Source organism: Crocodylus porosus, unplaced genomic scaffold (genome assembly GCF_001723895.1).
Source record: "Crocodylus porosus isolate Cpor-Errol unplaced genomic scaffold, CroPor_comp1, whole genome shotgun sequence".
Taxonomy (NCBI): domain Eukaryota; kingdom Metazoa; phylum Chordata; order Crocodylia; family Crocodylidae; genus Crocodylus; species Crocodylus porosus.
Genome location: NW_017728943.1, coordinates 30,165,720 through 30,183,932, shown reverse-complemented (window position 1 = coordinate 30,183,932; position 18,213 = coordinate 30,165,720). Strand labels below are relative to the sequence as shown.

Sequence of the window (18,213 nt, the reverse complement as noted above, 5' to 3'; positions counted from 1 at the left end):
TTGGGGGTCAGGAAATATTTTGCTGTGTTTAGTCCTTTTGATAATGGCATTATTACCAAGCTTCTGTTTTCTACCCCAGAATTCAGAGAGATTTTTAACCTCACCAGGTAATTTAAAACAATAATCACATTACAGTTTGGTCAGTGTGAAACCCTTTCATTTTAGAAGAGTTACCTGTCACTTTAATTAGCCTCCCAAAAAGAAATCTTTTTGATTTTTCCATTTGCTACATGTAACTGTTTTGCAAAAAGCCCTTGGACTGCATTGCTCTTTCCACATAGATGGAAAATAACAAGATATTGGCGACACAAAGGCCAACAAATGGATAAAGGAAGCATGGAATCTGAGATCTATACTTTTTAATAATTTTTAAACTAGCTACAAAATGTCAATCACTTCACAAACTGACAGGAGACATAAGGAATTTCATATTACATGCTGTAATGATATTTCTCTCACAGTTTATCTAGATTTCATTCATTTAGATTATTTTTTATTATTTTTAATTAAGTCAGCTACTAAACATCTCAGCGATTTGGTGTGCATAGCTCTAGGTAAGCAACAAAGAACTGTACTGATAACAAACCACATGGGGACAGCGACTAGTATGATAGAGCTTATAAAAATTACATTTCTTTGCACCATTTCATATGGTAGTTGTTTCCTCCAAAAGATAGTCTTTAAAAGCAGCAGACAAACCCAGTATATTACACTTATTTCTTTTTTGTCTTTGACATATTTTCAGCCAAACGTTTATTTTGCTGGCAATGGTTAAATAGTGAGTGCCAAATCCATCTTCTTTTTTCATAATTAAAAAAATGATCATGGTGAATAACTATACATATATCAACAAGAAAAAAGTGGCACTACTGCAAAATTGCTGGTATAACATAGTCCCGACAGAGTCCCAATACTGAGCATGCTTTTGTTGTCATCGTTGATGTGCTACTGCCATGGGAAAGGTCTTGTTTAAGTAGAAGTCTAAAAGTCTATTAATTCCTCATGCATAAATGCAGAAATCACATCACTTTTTTTAGTGCAATGCTTGTTATAGTTATATAATTCCACATTGTCTAATCATGAAATCATAACAACAGGTAATGGCAATGAAGAACCAAAGACAGCAGGTTTTAAGTGCTTAAACATCATGATATCCAAAGACAGGAGCATGGCAGTAGCTCTGTGGAATGTCACAGTTTTACAAGAACAATACTGTATATTTAAAGGTTAACAGCACGTTTAGCATTCCAACATTGTTGTCATTCAGCAAACATCATGAAATTAAAAAAAGAAAAGAAACCCCAAACTGAAAGAAACAAGAAAAAAAACAAAACACAAACAAACAAACCAAAAAACATAGGAGTGAGCTATAGCCATCAAATCAGCACTATGTACAACCTTTGGAAAGAAAGATATCTAGAAAAAAATAATTACAAGTATCATTTTTGGAAAGCTGACAAACTACATAGGACAACATTTACAATGGGGGCTGATATGTGCATGTGTGCAAACCTAGTAGGTAAATACCATGATAAAAGCATGAAGGTACTGCCCGTGAAGACAGCATTAATAAGGAAATTCATCTCATTGCATTTAACCGCTGCCCAGCATCTTTGTTGCACGTTGGTTGGCATCATCGATCCTGGTTTTGTTGGAATCAGCCTGGGGAAAAGGTAGGAAAGAAACATGTTAGGCTGTGGCAGAGCAGGAGCTTCTGTTTGACTGACTATATCATAGCAAATGTTTAGTTGAATATAAAGTAGGAGTGTTTGACCCATCAGGAGTCCTGAGAGCATTTCTCTGCTTCTGGTTCTGGTGAGATAGCAAAAAAGAGATGCTCAGAAGTTCTGTGCAACTTGCCGTTTTCTATATACTAGGGGCCCGATTAGTCATAGAAAAGAAATGTTTTCAGGGCTGTACATCCCAGTTTCCAGGTCTGAAAGGCTCAAGAAAGCTCTGAGTAAGGATCTTGGATGTTTCACTGAACTTCCCAACGCTAGGCCAAACCCTCAGATGGCATGAATTAGTATAGTTCTATGAAAGTGGGCACTCAAGATGTGACCAAATAGGAACTTCATCCATCAATAGTTGTGACACGTGACAAGGTTTTTTGAGCCTTGGTGTTAAATAAGAGTGCTTAACCGTTATGGATCTGAGTTCTATCTTGGCTGAATGAGGCTGTAGAAGTTTTCCAAATCTTTAGCTTGGTTACATGGCAAAATGCTGGAGAAATCCTTGGAACAGAGATCCAGGCTGTCCTATCTTATGAAGAACATTAGAAAAAGCCAAGCTTGTTTGACAGTGCATCAAAGACGGTCCTCAGATCAAAGCATGACTTGTTCTACATGTAGTGGGAGGGGAATAGGTGGCTTTATGCTATTCTTACGTGCACCCTAAAAATTAACTGAGACGGATTCAAGTGAAAGCATTCTCATGGCTACTGAAAATCATTTGTTAAACTAACAGCACTTAATGGGGGATTAAGGAGAAATAAGGTGATGGATGGACTACAAGCCCTGTGCCCTTGACACTGTCTTGCTAATGCTTCTGTAAAACCATGGCTCAATAAAGCCTCAGCTTCTAGCAGCCTCCACTTCCTTCTCCTAGGTGAAAAAAGTGTCTGCTTTTTAACCAAATTTTCCTTTCTTGGGAGGTAGTACCAGGCTTGGTTTGGTGGCTAAAAATGTAATGAATGAAGAATTTCAAGACACTTGCAGATAGCACCTGGAAGATAAGTGACGTATCTTCCAGGAATACATGAAGGTTCAGCAGTAATGGGGTAACTAATTGGTACGTATACCAAAGTAGTGAAATAGGGTACACCTACATGGGTATGTGCTTGGTAACTAATGATCGGTTTTCTTACGTGATTGTTGAAATCTGACTGGTTTCCAGAGTTATTCAATATTAGGGTGACCACACAGGACAATGTGAAATGTGGGGCACTGCCCCACCTTCCCAAGTCAGCGGTGCTGCTGCAGGAGATGTGGGGGTGAAGTGGGGTGGGGTGGGGTGGGGTGGTGCCGCTCTGGTCTTACTATTTGGGCAGCTAAAGGAGTAACTGGCCCATTAATGACCCATTGTTCTTTATATCACAGGTATTAACAATCATCTCCCCTTTTTAATTGGCATTCTACTAATAAACCTAACCTATTTTAGGGCAATAATTTAGGGCCAGCATTCCTTTTGCTGTCTTCAAGGGCTTCCAATTTCACAGCTTGTGCCACTTCCCCTCCCTGCCAGACTACACACCCATGCCCCATGCTGAGGACTCTAGGTTTAATTTTCATTGGTTGGCTGGGACTGGCCTCCAAACTCCAGGGCTGTCCCAGCCAAATTGAGATATATGTTCACCCTGTTCAGAGTGTACAACAAAGGTATAAAAGTTACAACTATTCTGCCACACAGATATATAACCCTTGCTAGTTGGTCTGTTCATCCAGACAACAGTGATTAAAGGATCTCTAGTTTTACTCACTGTATCATTTCTTTAAGCTTAGTAAGTACAATATGCAGTAAACCAGAGGCAAAGCCAAGCCATAAGAGGAGGGAGCTTGGCCAAGCCAGCTACCTGCAGTACAAGGAGGTGGCCTATATCTGTTCACAGCATGTTGTTGTCTAAGGGTGCCTATACATGTCCTTTGATGCATACTAATGCATCCTTGGAAACTTTTTGTAGAGAGGTCTACCAGGGAAGAATGAAATCCAATGATACAGCTTCCTCTTGTGTTGGAACTCATTGGAATATAGTAATGAGGAGGGTGGTTGTAGTGATTTTTCAGTGGGAATAGATATTTCTTTTGAAACTACTTGACTGGGGCTTACTGAATGCAGTAGACTAAATTCATCTTTAGTGTACATTCATTGCATCTCCTAGAATTATACAAGGTATGAATGCAGCCAGTAGTTTTTGAAAATACAGTTTTTCTCTGTTTTGTGGTTAGGAACTTTGAATTTGCACCAACTTTTGGAGGGTTTTTTGTAGCTTTCTGTACAATTAGCTTTGTAGATAAAAGGGCATTATCTTCACTGATGTAGGTTGGCCAAGCTCCATTCAGGTTTTTGTTATATATGACTCGCTATAGTTCCCAGCCCTCTGGAGAATGTGTCAAGTGGCAAGATATTACTGAGTGTTAGGTTTTGTATCTGGATCACTAATGTAAGAAGAAGAAAGAGCCAGTGGTTTCTATTTATTGCTTTGCCTAGCTGACCTTGGATAGGTCAGGAAAGAGCTCAATCCCCTGAGGTAGCTGTACATTTCGTGCGCAGATCCAGCTTAAAATTATTGCCTTTTGAGTACTAATAGCTGGCCTGGCTGTCCCTTAGTGCTTATGCAAAGATATTTTGAATTTTTAATGACTACTGCCTCAATCAAAGTGAAGCTTTTCATTTGCCCTGAAAAATGGGACCTTCAGCAACATGGTACCCTTTACCACCAGGCCCATTCATGGTGAGAGATGCCCCCTACTTAATTACCATCACTACTTCCTGTAGCCACCTATGTTTTCTCTAGCTAAACCCCATTGACTAAGAAATTCATTGAGCTTACAACTTGAAGTAATGCTATTAGGGAATATTTTAGGATGCTTCCTGGGTAATTTTTGTGACCCAGGAGCTTGGGCAATGGATCTATTGTTTTCTCTTAATGTGGAGTAAGGGGATAACATAATATGCTTGTCATGTGACACATTTAAGCTTGTTGGCTGGGTATTTTATCATGGTGTTCCATGTTATAGGTACCTGTCAGAGAGGTAACACCCTTCCTTTTGGGAAAGCTCTCTAGCGGTGATAGTTATTAGGAAAAGGTATTGGTGACCTATTTACACTCAAGTTCTGTATGGCAGGCCTCAGGGGAGCCATTAGCCTAGGAAAATATATATACCATATTTACTTGCATACACTTTTTTCCCAAAAAGCTGAGGGAGAAAAAGGTTAAACTTTGACTTTATTGCTGAGAGGAGAAGGTGAGTGACTGAGGAACTGGACTCTGCCTCTTCTATATGCAACCAGGATTATTCAGCTATGAGGAGCCCAGGATTTTGCACAAAGACTGGAATTTTTTTTCTTAATTCTATCTGCCCCAAACCAGGTGTGTGTTTTATTTGGGGGTGTGGTGTGAAAGAAAATATGGTATTTGGGTTTCAGTATTGATGTGATCTTTAGATTTTGTGTGTGTGAGCGTGCATGCGTGTGTCTGTCCAGTTTTTCCAGTGTGTTCTCTCAGCCTGTTTTCATGCTGCCTGATTCTGACTTCACTAGGGATGCAGTTTATTAGTAGTTCCAGTAGTACTATAATATCTTTTGAGAAAACAGGTAAGCAGATCTTGGTGTACAGCAAAGACTGCCTCATTTCTGCTTTCCCAGGAATGTGACTCTTGTCCTCTGAGCACATATTTCAAAGGCACACAAGCCGGTGTTCTCAGCCATGCCAGGCTGGTCCTGCCTGTAAGACTAGATTTAAGTTTTTGACTTCATTTGAGATGTCATATAACTAAGTGTGTGATCTGTGGAGAAGCCATGTCCTCTTTTTATTATATGTACGAAAATTGATGCCAGAGTTGTGCTGACTTATACCAACGAAAAACTTAGCTTTTAGGTTTTACTTATGCAAAGTTGCTAGTAAATATTTCCAGTATCAATTGGTCTGAATGGCTCAAGCAAGAATTGGGTGTAGCTCAGCAAAGTAATATTTTTATGCAACGTTTAGTACATCACTGCACAATAGAGGGTGCTGCATTCTGGGAGCATCTACGTGAGACATTTACTGCAGTTGCCTAATTAGCTCCGCAGTAAATGTCTCAGCATCTATATGTGCACCCCTATGAGGCTAGAGTAAACTAGTAAACTGCACAGCAAGGTAGTACTTGTAAATACATGTACTATCCTGCTGTGCAACTTTTTAATATGCAGAAATGCATATGTAGACACTGACCTGGCTGGCTGGGGCACAAGAATGCTTTAGTGTGTGTGGTGGGGGGGGGATGAGGGAGGGGGCATTGCCTGCTGGCTGACCCTACATTAGAGCACCATCATGCCCCAGCCAGCCCCTCCACAGCACATTGAGTTGAGTTAGGCTGCTCTAACTTGGCTCAACATGCTGTGGTCCCATGCGCATGTTCAAATGGCATGCGCGGGAGCAATAAACTCCAGCCCGTGTACTCAAGCCCTTTGTCATGCAGACATGATAAAGGCAACACACCTGAATTTCACCTACCAGTAAAATTGTACCATGCACCTGGTTATCTCTTAGCATGGAGTAGAATACATAGCCACTCCACTCCTTCTTGGCTACATAGTTAAGCGAGCTAAGGTCACATATGTGTGTTGCTAAGAGTTAATGCTTCTTAAAGCAAATCCTCAGGTAGTATAAACCTCAGCTGAAGTCAGTAAAGCTACATTGATTTATACCACATGATGGTCTGGTCCCTTATATTTTTCAGACAAACTGTGTCTGTTTCTGGAGCTATACCAAACTAAAAGCAGAAAGCTTGTGAGGCTTTGAAAGCGAGGAAGCTAGTGGATTCTCAGGTAAGCATGGAGGTCACTCAGTATAGGCACATGTGACACTGAGACTGGTTTAAATGTAGTTTAAACCTGAAGCAGACAGGTGTATCAGCCTAACAAGCCAGTTTAAAGCTGCCTAGAATGGCTCAAAAGTGTACCTGGAAAATCAAGTCCTATTTTGAGCCATCTTGCTGTGAACTAGTTCAGTGTTATCTGTGGACACCAAGTGTTTGTTGCCTGGGTCTGGTCAGTCCTCCAGGCACCCCACACTGCAGTATTTCCATCCTGTTCTCTCTCCATCCCCTCCTCCACCCCACCTGCTGTCACTGGCTGTTCTGGTATGCAGCCAGAACTCAACTACCTCCCTTTTTTTCTTTTGCTGGTACTTTTTTTTTTATCAGTGAGTACCCTTGCACTGCATGTTGAAGAAAAACTTTCTAGCAACTAGCTGTGTCCTCATTTGCTACTCAGTTGCAGCTCCTCATCAAGAGGGACGTGGAAAAACGTGGACAGGGTCCAGAGGAGGGCCACTCATATGGCTGGGGGCCTCCGTGGGCAGCGCTATGAGAAGAGGCTGAGGGACCTGAATCTTTTCAGTCTCCACAAGAGGAAACTGAGGGGGGACCTTGTGGCTGCCTACAACTTTATCAGGGGCCACCAGCAGGGACTCGGGGAAAGTCTGTTCACCAGGGCCCCCCTTGGAGTCACCAGGAACAATGGCCACAAGCTGAGGGAGGATAGGTTTAGGTTAGATATTAGGAAGAACTACTTTACTGTAAGGGTGGCCAGACCCTGGAATAGGTTTTCCAGAGAGGTGGTACTCTCACCTTTCCTGGAAATCTTCAAGAGGAGACTGGACAGGCACCTGCCTGGGGTCTTATGACTCCTCCCACCCCCAGTGCTCATTCCTGCCCATGGCAGGGGGTCAGACTCGATGATCTGTCTAGGTCCCTCCCAACTCATTGATTCTATGATTCTATGCCTCCAGCCCATGGGAAACCAAAAATGTTGGTCTAAGCACTCTTCCCACTCCCATATACCCCAAGTCAGGCAAGCGCACTGCACAGTTTGGTCAAGTGCCGGCTACTGAACTTTACTGATCTCATGTTTGGGAGAGAAGAGAAAGCAGAAATGTAAAAATGTCCCCAGCCACAGGTTGCCCCCCTCCGGGCCCTCCAAAGCATGGGTATAATATTCCCATGCCCGTTTTGAGGCATTCTGGACCAGGTACTCACTCCTACCCCCTAGTGTCAGAACCATAGCACTTCAATGCCTGAAGGTGATTGTTCTACCCAGAATGCGAGGGCACTGGACATCCGGACACCTCTGACCTGCGACAGTGGTGAACCAGTTCCAAATCAGTGAAGTTTCAGAACAGTTCAGTTGTTAGGTGTGTCTACACCTTAAATCTTTTGAATGTTGAAATAAAGCCAAATTCCAAAGACTGCAATGCAGACCTAGTATTAGAATGGTGTCTCTTGTTAATGGGCACAATTCTTAATAGTGATTACAGGCCTGTTGTTATCCATCTTTTGTACTGTAGCTGCATCCCATGGTTGCAGGGTCAGATGGTACTAGGTGCTGTGCGCGCACTTGAGGAAAAAATGGGTCCCTGCCCTAGGGGCTTTGGGAATGGAAGTTATGACAAGATGTCGCAGGAAATAATTTTCTCTGTGGAAGTCATTCCCATCCAAGGGGATGGAAAGTCTATTGCTCAGTTTTTCCATTGAAAGGTAAGGAGGGATGGATTATACCCTACCAGGAAGTGCCAGGATGGATCAGCTCCTATTCCTGTAATCTGTAGTTCTTTATACTCTCTTCCCTCTCAACCACACCTCCAAGACTCCATGAGTCCTTGTGGAGGTGCATTGAGCCATGCTGTTCGGGCTTTCTGCTGGCTACTGCCTGTGCACAATAGTACAGATGTTAACCTCAGACTTTCTCTGCATGAAACATGCTGTACTTTGCATGAAAGTACTACTTTTCAGGAAAAAATCTAGCAGAGACCTCCCCTTCTCTTTGCTCCTCTCTTCTCTCAGGCTTCCAGGGACACATACCACCTGGATGAGTCTCCCACCCTGCTGTAGACCCACAAGTGAAGGCTTCTAGAGAAGAGCATGAAGTTGTGATGTTTGGCACTGCTTATGAGGCAGTGCGACTTCTGGTGATGGATAGGGAAAAGTTATCAGTCCAAGAGAGAAGTCAGCCCTTACCTTCTCCATGATCCTGTCAATTTGGCGGTTCTGTGTGTCAATCTCATTGCCCATATCCAGGGCCATATGACGGAGGTTTCCAATGATGCCGCTGACCTGCTCAAGGTTTTCATCCATTTCATTTTCTCTAGCATCATTTGTTACCCTGTGAGAGAAGGAACAACTCTGCTGAGTAGAGATGGACTGAATCCAACTGGTGCCTCTGTAGCTGTCCAGCTGCCCTTATCCCTTCCACCCTGCCATCCATTGCGCACCCTACTTCCTTCTCTTTTAAGTCTGCATCCGTCACTATGAGTCATTCTAATCTACTAGAACTACTGCCTTCAGTGCTGACTGGCTTAGTCTGTGCTGTCACTAACAGAACTGTATTGCCTATTAGTGGTAGTTCTTTTTAGACTTTGGACCTAAGCTTTGCATGTCCATGAAAAAATATAATATTTAGGAGCAAATTGTGGACTGAAGTGATCCAATCTGTCTGTCTTGCATGAAGTATACCTAATGCACAATGAAAGTTCTGACTCTCTTGACCTAAGACTCATTAAAGTACTACACAGGAAAAGTGGCCTGGTGGAAATTTCCAGCTAAAATAATTACTTCAGCATGTATGTCTTCTGATTTTTGTTTGTTTTTAATAAAGAAATATATTGATTTTTCTTCAGCTTGTCAAATAAGTGTAAATCAACATAAAACCCCTATTGCTGCTATTAATCTTCCTCTTCTGTTGTCAGTTTTAATGAGAAGTTTCTTGCCAAAGATGAGCAGGTGCTGGGAATGAACCTCAGTAGTTTAGGCTTGAATTATGCATTTGCCTTAATAGCTGGCCAGCTATGTAGGGAGCCATGTCAGTGACTGAAATGCTAGAAAAAGCATGGCCTGCTGGGCTCACAAGAGCACAAGCTGCCATGTACCTGTCTTAGACAGAATCCCCTGTAGGAATGGAAAGGGATAAGGAAATGTAGCTTCTGTGGACCAAAATTTCTCCCGGACTCCATTCTTTTCAACATTCTGTAGTCATAACACAATCATATTTATTCAATACACATCCACCATCAAAATGGACCCCAAAATAAGCAGTTTATAGTTAACAGAAGAATATTTACCTGTTAATCCAGTATCCTTAATCTTCATAGAGCAAAATTTGCACACTAATCTATCTTTCTGGGCAGCAGCTGCAGTCAACTGCCTTCATAAACTCAATCAATTGGATTGCTGCCTACATATCTGTTTTATGGATGCTATAATCAGTATTAATGTATCTGTGAATCTTTTACTAAAACAGGCTTGCAGCTATATTGGAACATTGTTTATTACAAAGGATTTGGTTTTAGCACATAGTGGTTGCCATTAAAATGTCAACGTTTTCCTATAGTTAACAATTTATGGTATCTGAGATGTTGTGCCTTGGTCCCAGTTCAGCAAGGTTTGTTAGTGCATGTGTAATATTAAGCACATAAGTCCCCTAAAGACAGTGGGATGGCCCATATGCTGCAAGCTATACAATCACTAGCCTTTGAGTCTAAAGCTCTATTGTAGTGCTGTGCTGCATTCTCTGTTGGCAAGAAGTGACGTTTAACACTAACCTGTTTTAAAATAGCAGTGATACATTGACATTTACTCATCGCTCTGAGTTTTTGGTTTCTTTACAAGTAATTGGGACCATACTTTGCACAGGTGCAGGAAATCAGGCATGTGTCCCACCTTGTATGCTGTGAGCCTTAATCACAATATTTCCCAAGTATTATTATGATTAGTTGTAGCTGGATAACAGAAATAGAGGGCCACATGTTCGAGGGACCTCTCATTCTGGAGGCCTGCAGGCTGATTTTTCACATCAGTCAATCACCCACAATCCTGACTTGACACAGCAGGTGTTCAGTACATCTGAAAACCAAGCTGTAGATCGGGAGTTCTCAGCCTTGTACGAGTCAGGGCACCCCTCCAACAATTTTTCTGAATTGGATGGCAACCCTGCTTAAGAGCCACTATTGTGCTGTCTCTGCACTCCTAAATGCTTTTTAACCAGAATTCTGCTGATTTTCTTATAAACCTAAAGCAGGCAGGAGCAGGGGGAAGGGCGGGAGATCTTACCTGTCCTGCATACAGTTTCTCCAGCAAGGTAGTGCAAACAGCTCCTTCAGCCCAGCCTCACTCTGGCTGAGTAGTGTAAAGGGCTATTCCAGCCCAACCTGGCTCCTGGAGAAGTAGCGCAAAGAGCTGTTCCATAGCCCAACCTGATCACTCCAGAGGGTTGGTGCAAATGGCTGTGGCAGGAGCACGTACACTTATCACAACCTTTCCTGGTCTAAGCTCACATGCTTCTCCTGGAAATGGAGCGGGTCAGGACAGTCCCACCTACTTGGCTTGCTTCTCTTTCCAGGAGAAGCACAGGAGTCAGACTGGGAAGGGCTGTAGGAAGAGCGTGGGCTCCAGTCTCAGTTGCTCCCCAATGTACCTCTGCATGAGGTGTGCAGGGAGTCACCCTGGGTGCAGTATCACCCACGTGGCAGCACCTCTGGAAGGGAATCGCATCACCCCACTGGGCTATGGCACTCTGGTTGAGAACTGCTGCCCCTGATGGGTATGAACACCCACAGAATTGGTGGGAAATGTTAGCCAGTTACACAAATGGAGGTAAGTAGGAACACACAAGTCTTGACCACATGGAAAAAAATCTAAACATATCTGCAGCTGAGGCAAATCAGAGAGAAAGTGGATAGAAAGTCTCACCTGCGGATAAAGCCACCGCTGATGGCCATCTGCTCCCGTTCATCCACAACACGGGCGGGCTGGCTGGCTACCACCCCATCCTGATTATTGCCCCAGGCTTTTTTGTAAGCCTCACTTGATTTAAGCCTATGCAAGAAAGAGGGTGAGTAACAAAGCATCAAGTGGGAAGAGATGAGTGCAAATATCTTTACTTCTCCAAGATAAGAGCTGATTCAAGCAAATGAGTTTTAAGATAGAGGGGCGTTTATCGTATACCGATATATCATAAACTGGAACAAAATCTTTTCTTTCTTTTTTTTTTTTAACTGCCACAACAACTATGCTGCTCAGAAATTTTGTTTCCAATAGGCTGAATTGCAATCATCAAGCCTACCACACTGCACACAGGTTTTCATTGTGTTCGGTCGGTTTCCAGAAAAGAAGAAAAGAAGAAAAATACAAATCACTGGAAAACATTCAGTTTCAGTTCAACAACACACATATAGTTTGACATAAAACACAAAGAACATACTGGCAGACAGACATAGAAACAAAACTGCCAAGTATAGTGTGTACATCACATCACAGCAACACATCATCTTAGAGAAAAACAGATTTGGCTAGATTTAAACACAGTGCCATGCAAACATTTCCTTTTTTTTCTTTTTTTTTTTCTTTGTTTTAAAGTACATGTGGCATAATAGGCATTTAAAGCCACTAACTTTCCCATGGTGGACAGGGTTGTTCTTGGCATATGCATTGCATTTAGGGCAATTTCATTGGCTTTCTAAATAATATATCGGTACTTGAAAATATTTAACCATACATCGACAGTTGATGTACAAACCTTTGCCCACAGAGACAAAAAGTAAAATAGGCAGAAGTGAGATGAGTGCAGGAGAAAGTAAAAATACAAGCAATCTAGCATCAGAAAGGGAAATTCCTCTACATTTTCTTCATGCACCAGCTACAGGCATGAATAAGAAGTGAAGCATTCTCGCTAAGCACAACTGCCCCAGTAGTTCATCATACTCGTAATGCACCAGCAGTAACAGCCTTCACAATAAGCGAGATGCAGGCAAAAATGGATCTTTTCCTTTTTCAGGAGCCTTAAACTTCAGGACTTTAAAAATATGTCCTTCTGTCAGGTCATTTTATTGGCTTATGCAGTCTTTCAAAGAGCCATTTTTGACTGAACTGCCATGGAGAAAAAAAATTAAAATCCAGGCATACCTGCAGTGGCAGATTAGCATGTGCAGCATGCTTTGGGTTGTTCTGACACTAACGTGATAAGAGGTTTTTAAATTGTAGAAAATGGTGAGCTTTTGGGGTCTCTGACAAAAACTTTTCTGTTTCAGAAATTGAACTATTTTTTATCTAAGCTCTTAGCAATAGCAAATCATAATTTTTATTTTCTGCACAAGACTGTAATTGTGCAGAAAAACAGCCTTGTGGCTTACAGCTTCATGGAGAGAGTGAACAGTTTTTAAGATGAATTGAGGAAAATATTGTAACAAGTTTTAGATACTCTCATTAACCACATATTGCATAAGCCCACACTGTAGCTGTCAGGATTTTTTGGAGGTGGTTTTTTGCTCAAAGATGTGTTACATACACAAATCATTAATAAAATAATTGCAGGGGGTTGTTTCCCCAATAGTCATCTTTTTTTTTCTTTTAGAATTTAGTAAGACTTTTAAACACTTTTTTGTTAAGTTGGTTTTGTTATATGAAATGTATTATACACCATCTTTGGCATTTTTGGAAATTAACTAGGGAAATACTTCTACATAATTACCACCCAAATGTTTATACATAATTACCACCCAAAATGCTGCACATACAGTCCCAGTTACTCACTTTTTCTTTAGACCCCTGCCACATGCAGAGAGTAAGATATTCTATGTCTGAAATGAACTCTCATATCTACCCAGAGCCTGATCCCGACTTTCTTTGTGCATTTAAACCTCCCATTAAAATCAGTGAGTGAAATCCTGGCCCTGCTGCAGCCATTAGGAGTTCCTCCACTTGATTTCAGTGGGACCAAGATTTCACTCCATGGGAATTTTGGCTGCTCAAGGAATGTAGGATTGGGCCTCAAATTGTGACACATGGTTCATGGAACTTTATTTAAAAGTAGCAGGGGGGTTATTGTATGCGGATTGTATCCTTGTTTGGACTATTTACAATGAATTTAACACCAGCCAGGGAAAGGACATGTGGTCATGATGTTGTTGTGCCAATGTTGTAGCAATGTTGGTATTTAGGCCTGTGTGGTTTTTAAGGCCTATTGGCTTTGTTGAATCCTTGATTCCTGGCTTGGATGTCTCTGAGAACTGCCTCTAACAGAAATAATGGCCCAGGCCCCTTGCCTTCAAACCCTTCTGAATGGTCAATATTTGTGTTTTCAGCCACTAAAGTGATGAATGCAAGATTAGAGTCTTGTGTTAGTTTAAAAGAGTAATAGTAATTAGTACTGCAGGGAACACAGCTGTGGTTGTATTAGTAGTACTAATGGGGGGTACCTTTAAGAACTAGCTTCTTATCCTCTCCCCCATCCCTACACTGCCTGCACTATCTTTTCTGTGCTCAGGCCAGGAGATTTCAGATACAACAATTGCTGTGGAAAAAACAATATTTGAAAGCCAAATTTTCAGGCAGCATTATCAGAATAGTGCTGAGTTGCATTAGCAGATTATCTGGTCATGATGGTCTTGGCTTGGCCTACAGCGTGTTACCATAGGTACAATGAAAAAGTCAAGATTTACTGTGATGTACCATGAGACCTTCTATACTTAAATGACTAACTTTTGTGATTTGGGGGCTACAAGATAATTCCCGTACCAGCTACTGTGACTCTAGGAGTCCTAGGGAAGCATATCTGATAATTCAGCCTGTGCCTCTCCTCTTCGCTAGGTCAGCTCCATGCTTAAGGACAGACAGGAGCCAGGGATATAGTCTAAACTCTGCGCCACATCACAGCTGCCAGTACAGGGGTTTAGACATCCTACCTGTGTATTTATTCATGCTTATATGTGTATCCTTGCATCTCTCCCCTCCTCACATAGGTATTACTTCATGCACCCAACCAAGGCCAAACATATCCTGGGCCAAATATATATATACCATTAAGAGGCATTTATACCTTAATGCAAAAATCTGAGTTCAACAGCTGGATCTGTATTTTGCTCCCAATTTAATACCAACATTAAATTTTCCTCAAGGAATTAACTTAAAAATAAATGGAGATTGATCAGATGAAGTGCCCAATCCTGTTCTTACTCAGGCAAAATTCCTGTTGAATTCTATGGGAGTTCTGGCCAGTTTTGCCTCAGTAAGTATTTCAGGATAAGTTTCCTGCTGTTAACGAAGCAAGTGTCTTGATCTATACACCCAACCCCTCCCAAAACTGGAGCTTGTAATTTATAGATGTATTCTTAATGGCTTGTTTATGCCCTGCCTCACTGCATGCTGGGTCTGTTATCTACTGAGACACTTGATGTTTCCAGTTTATTTCCTAACCTCCATATTTGCACAACCACATATCACATTCTTCTGCTGCGTTTAGAACAAGCCTTGCAGCACTTCAAGAACAGCTTTGTTCTAGTGCGATGGCATGCAAGCAGATTCAAAATATTTCAACATTTCAGTTTAGTGTACACTCTACCAAGGAAGAGAAATTTGGCACAATATGTTTAGTTTCTCTAAAACTTGACTCCCTGCAACAGGATATTGTAGGTTGGGGTCAAATTGTAAAATGTCATGTCTCATTTAAGACCTCATTAGGGGGAGATCCAGTGGACAACACATTGACAGTGACTTCCTTTCTGTAATTTTTATTAATACTCATCTCAAATGATATTTTCTGCATTTTTTAAACCATGACTTTTATTAAGCTTATTTGTGAAAAGATATGCTTTAAAATTTAGGGTCTTCAGGAACAAAACAGGTCTGATATTACCATGATTTATTGTCAGCTAGATAATAAAACCACATAAGTACACTTTCTGTAAAATGTTGAAACTTTTCTCAATAGAGGGTGTTTACCATGAAGCTTGCACTGCAGTATGCCTGATTTTAATGCATCTACTGTACTTCCCACTTGATTGTCTATGCTATGAGATGAATGCATTGGAACCATAATCGTTTTTTCTGCATGCCACATGCTCATCCTGTCCATGTGCCTAACGAGGATAAGCTTCACAAGGCTTTTAATATTGGCCTTGAGTGCTCAAAAAGATTCAGGCAGGCAGGCGGCACCTACTTGTTACATGGACAGACACAAAGACCACAGAATTTTCCTAGGTCCGTCAAATTCTTTTCTGCTTCTTTCATGTCCTTATTGATTTGGTCCATTCCCTCTTCGATGCGTTCCAGTTGTTCTGATTAAACACAAGTATTTTATCCCCACAGAATGAAGCAGATGGAAAAGGACAAAGAAAAAAAGACAAAAAACTTCAGACATTCACTCTGACAAAAAACTGGACACCACATAGCAGAGCCGGTACCCAGTACCTACTTGTTACAAGGACATATGAAAAGGCCACAGCATTTCCCTAAATCTTTTAAATTTTTCTCAGCCTCCTTCATGTCTTGGTTGATATGGTTCATGCCTTCTTCAACACGATCGAGTTGTTCTGGTCAGGACAAAGGGATGACAGTGTGGAATGAATTGTATTTTTGTTTGTTTGTGTTCAAAGAACATGAAAAATGATCATGTAATACTGAATTAATAATGATATTGCAATGCATTGATTTGTGCTGATGCATTGCTGCTGGGATGTGTGCCAGACTCCAGATAGTGGAGAAAGATGTCCTTTGCTAATATGAATAGAGAGAGAGGAAAAAAAGTGATGTTTGAAATATATCAATTTAAACAGAATGTGATGATGTAGAAGGAAGAGTTTTAAACATTGAGGTCCAAAAACATAATACAATACATCCACTTACTAAGACACCAGTGACATCCAAGAGAAAGAAAGAGATAGTGTTATTATCTTTCATTTATTCACATTCACATAACAGAAGGTATCTGTCAATGGAAAATGCCTGAATTACCCATACTTAAAAATGTATTTGAAATAGATGGTGGTTGACAGTGTAACTGTTTTGATTTGTGGGTGACTGGGTGAGAGAAGAGACAGTAATGGCATTAGGGGTGGTATGAGTTGTTAAGATCCATGTCCAGCTAAATATTCTGAGCCTACTGAAGTCTGATGTTTTAGTTCCTGTCCAAACCAAAAGTAAAAAAATTTGTGGCATATCACCAGTAAACCCAATGAATGCAGTGCAGATGCAACAATCTAGGGATCTACTCCAAGGCCCAGTGACATTAATGGAAAGATTCCCATGTCTTTGGTGGGCTTTGTCCCTCAGTGAGGTAAAAGTAAACATGCTGCACCAGCGTAACTCCTTATACTTTACTGGAATTGCTTCTGGTTTGCACCAAACCATGGGAGTGAAGCACCTGGCATAAAAACAGGCTTTGTACAGACACTGGACTCATCCATTAATACTAATGGACTTGTGTTTGCTGACACTAGTGCTGAACTTCGTGGGCTTTGTAGCTGCCGGTAGTTTCATATTGATTTCTCCACAGAAGATAAAGCTGAGAAAAACAGTACGCTGCAGCAGCCAGTTCCTTAGTTGTTGTAAATAAGCATAGGACCAAAGAGATCCTGGCTTTTAACATGAACTTCATGGTTTTATACCGGCTGGGGATCTGGCTAGTAATTTCATTTAAATATGGAGTGCGGGAAGGATTTTTGAATGGAGCAAAAATTCCTTTCGGTGATGATATAACCTGTCAGAAAAAGCAAATCCAAAATATATGTAGCTAGGAACTGATTAGCTAGGGTTTAAAATGATTAAATTCACATTTCCTGCATTGGATACAGGGAAAAAATGTGTGTACATACCTATGAATTACAACTGAGAGGAAAAGGATTTGAGAATGCAGGGATAGTTGCTGAAGTTAAATGGGCTTTATCAAGATAAAACACAGTGTATTTTAGAAACAAGGATTGAGCTATGCAACCACAGATACAAATAGCAATATCCTGTTGATTTCAGTAGAATTATGGGTCCTGATTTTTTTTATGTGGGTTTGTAATAACACTTGGGTTTGAGATTTTCAAAGGTCATCAAGGGAGTTGGATTATTATTGAATTTGCCATTCAATGATTTGTCATTCAGTGCTATGTTGTTCATTTTAATTTTTCCATCCAGCTTTGCCTTGAAAGTGAAAATAGTCAGTGGCCAGTCAGTGTCACTAGCTGTATGTTGTTGTAATTTTTTTGGTTCCCATCCCCGTGGCTTGATGGTCTTGTGTTTGAGTGTCCAAGGATAACTGGATTATTTACATACATGTGGATAAAAAACGTACATTTTGAGAGCTAAATTTACAAGAAATATTCCTTAAAAAGACAACACATTCCACAGTTGGGAAATTACTCTGGTTCAAGGTTCATGACCACAGTTTAAGAGTTCCAGTGCAGACTTTTTAGTTTTACTGGAAACAAGGAAGTTGGACTTGCAAAATCTAAACTGAGTTTTCAGAGATATCTGTGAGAAGAACCTGGTTTTCACTTGTACGTTTTGATGAGGAAATAACAGAAAGGGACAACACACCTTTGTGGTGCCATTTTTAAAGTTACTATTTTTGTTGTTGTTGTTGAGGATAACTATGTATATTTTCCTGATATTGTAACATTGGTGGGAGAAAGTGAGGCTTCATCACAGATTGTGTATTAATGGCAAACTTGGGGTCTAATCCTTCCTTCCTTACTCA

At 41.0% G+C, this 18,213-nt stretch overlaps 1 protein-coding gene across 2 annotated transcripts in view; it reads right to left on the bottom strand.

The window, feature by feature from the left end:
- Window positions 1–342: 342 nt before the first annotated feature.
- Window positions 343–18,213, bottom strand: part of SNAP25 (synaptosome associated protein 25) — a 39,647-nt gene continuing 21,776 nt past the window's right edge. Inside the window, exons 4-7 of one of the 2 annotated variants that reach the window (XM_019549108.1) lie at window positions 15,943–16,060; window positions 11,445–11,570; window positions 8,718–8,862; window positions 343–1,662 (exon numbers count right to left, since the gene is read on the bottom strand). In XM_019549108.1, coding sequence (XP_019404653.1) covers window positions 1,594–1,662; window positions 8,718–8,862; window positions 11,445–11,570; window positions 15,943–16,060 — 458 coding nt within the window. In that variant the 3' untranslated portion in view covers window positions 343–1,593. Of the gene's footprint in view, window positions 1,663–8,717; window positions 8,863–11,444; window positions 11,571–15,687; window positions 15,806–15,942; window positions 16,061–18,213 lie in introns of both variants that reach the window. The other variant, XM_019549107.1, reaches the window with a different exon arrangement.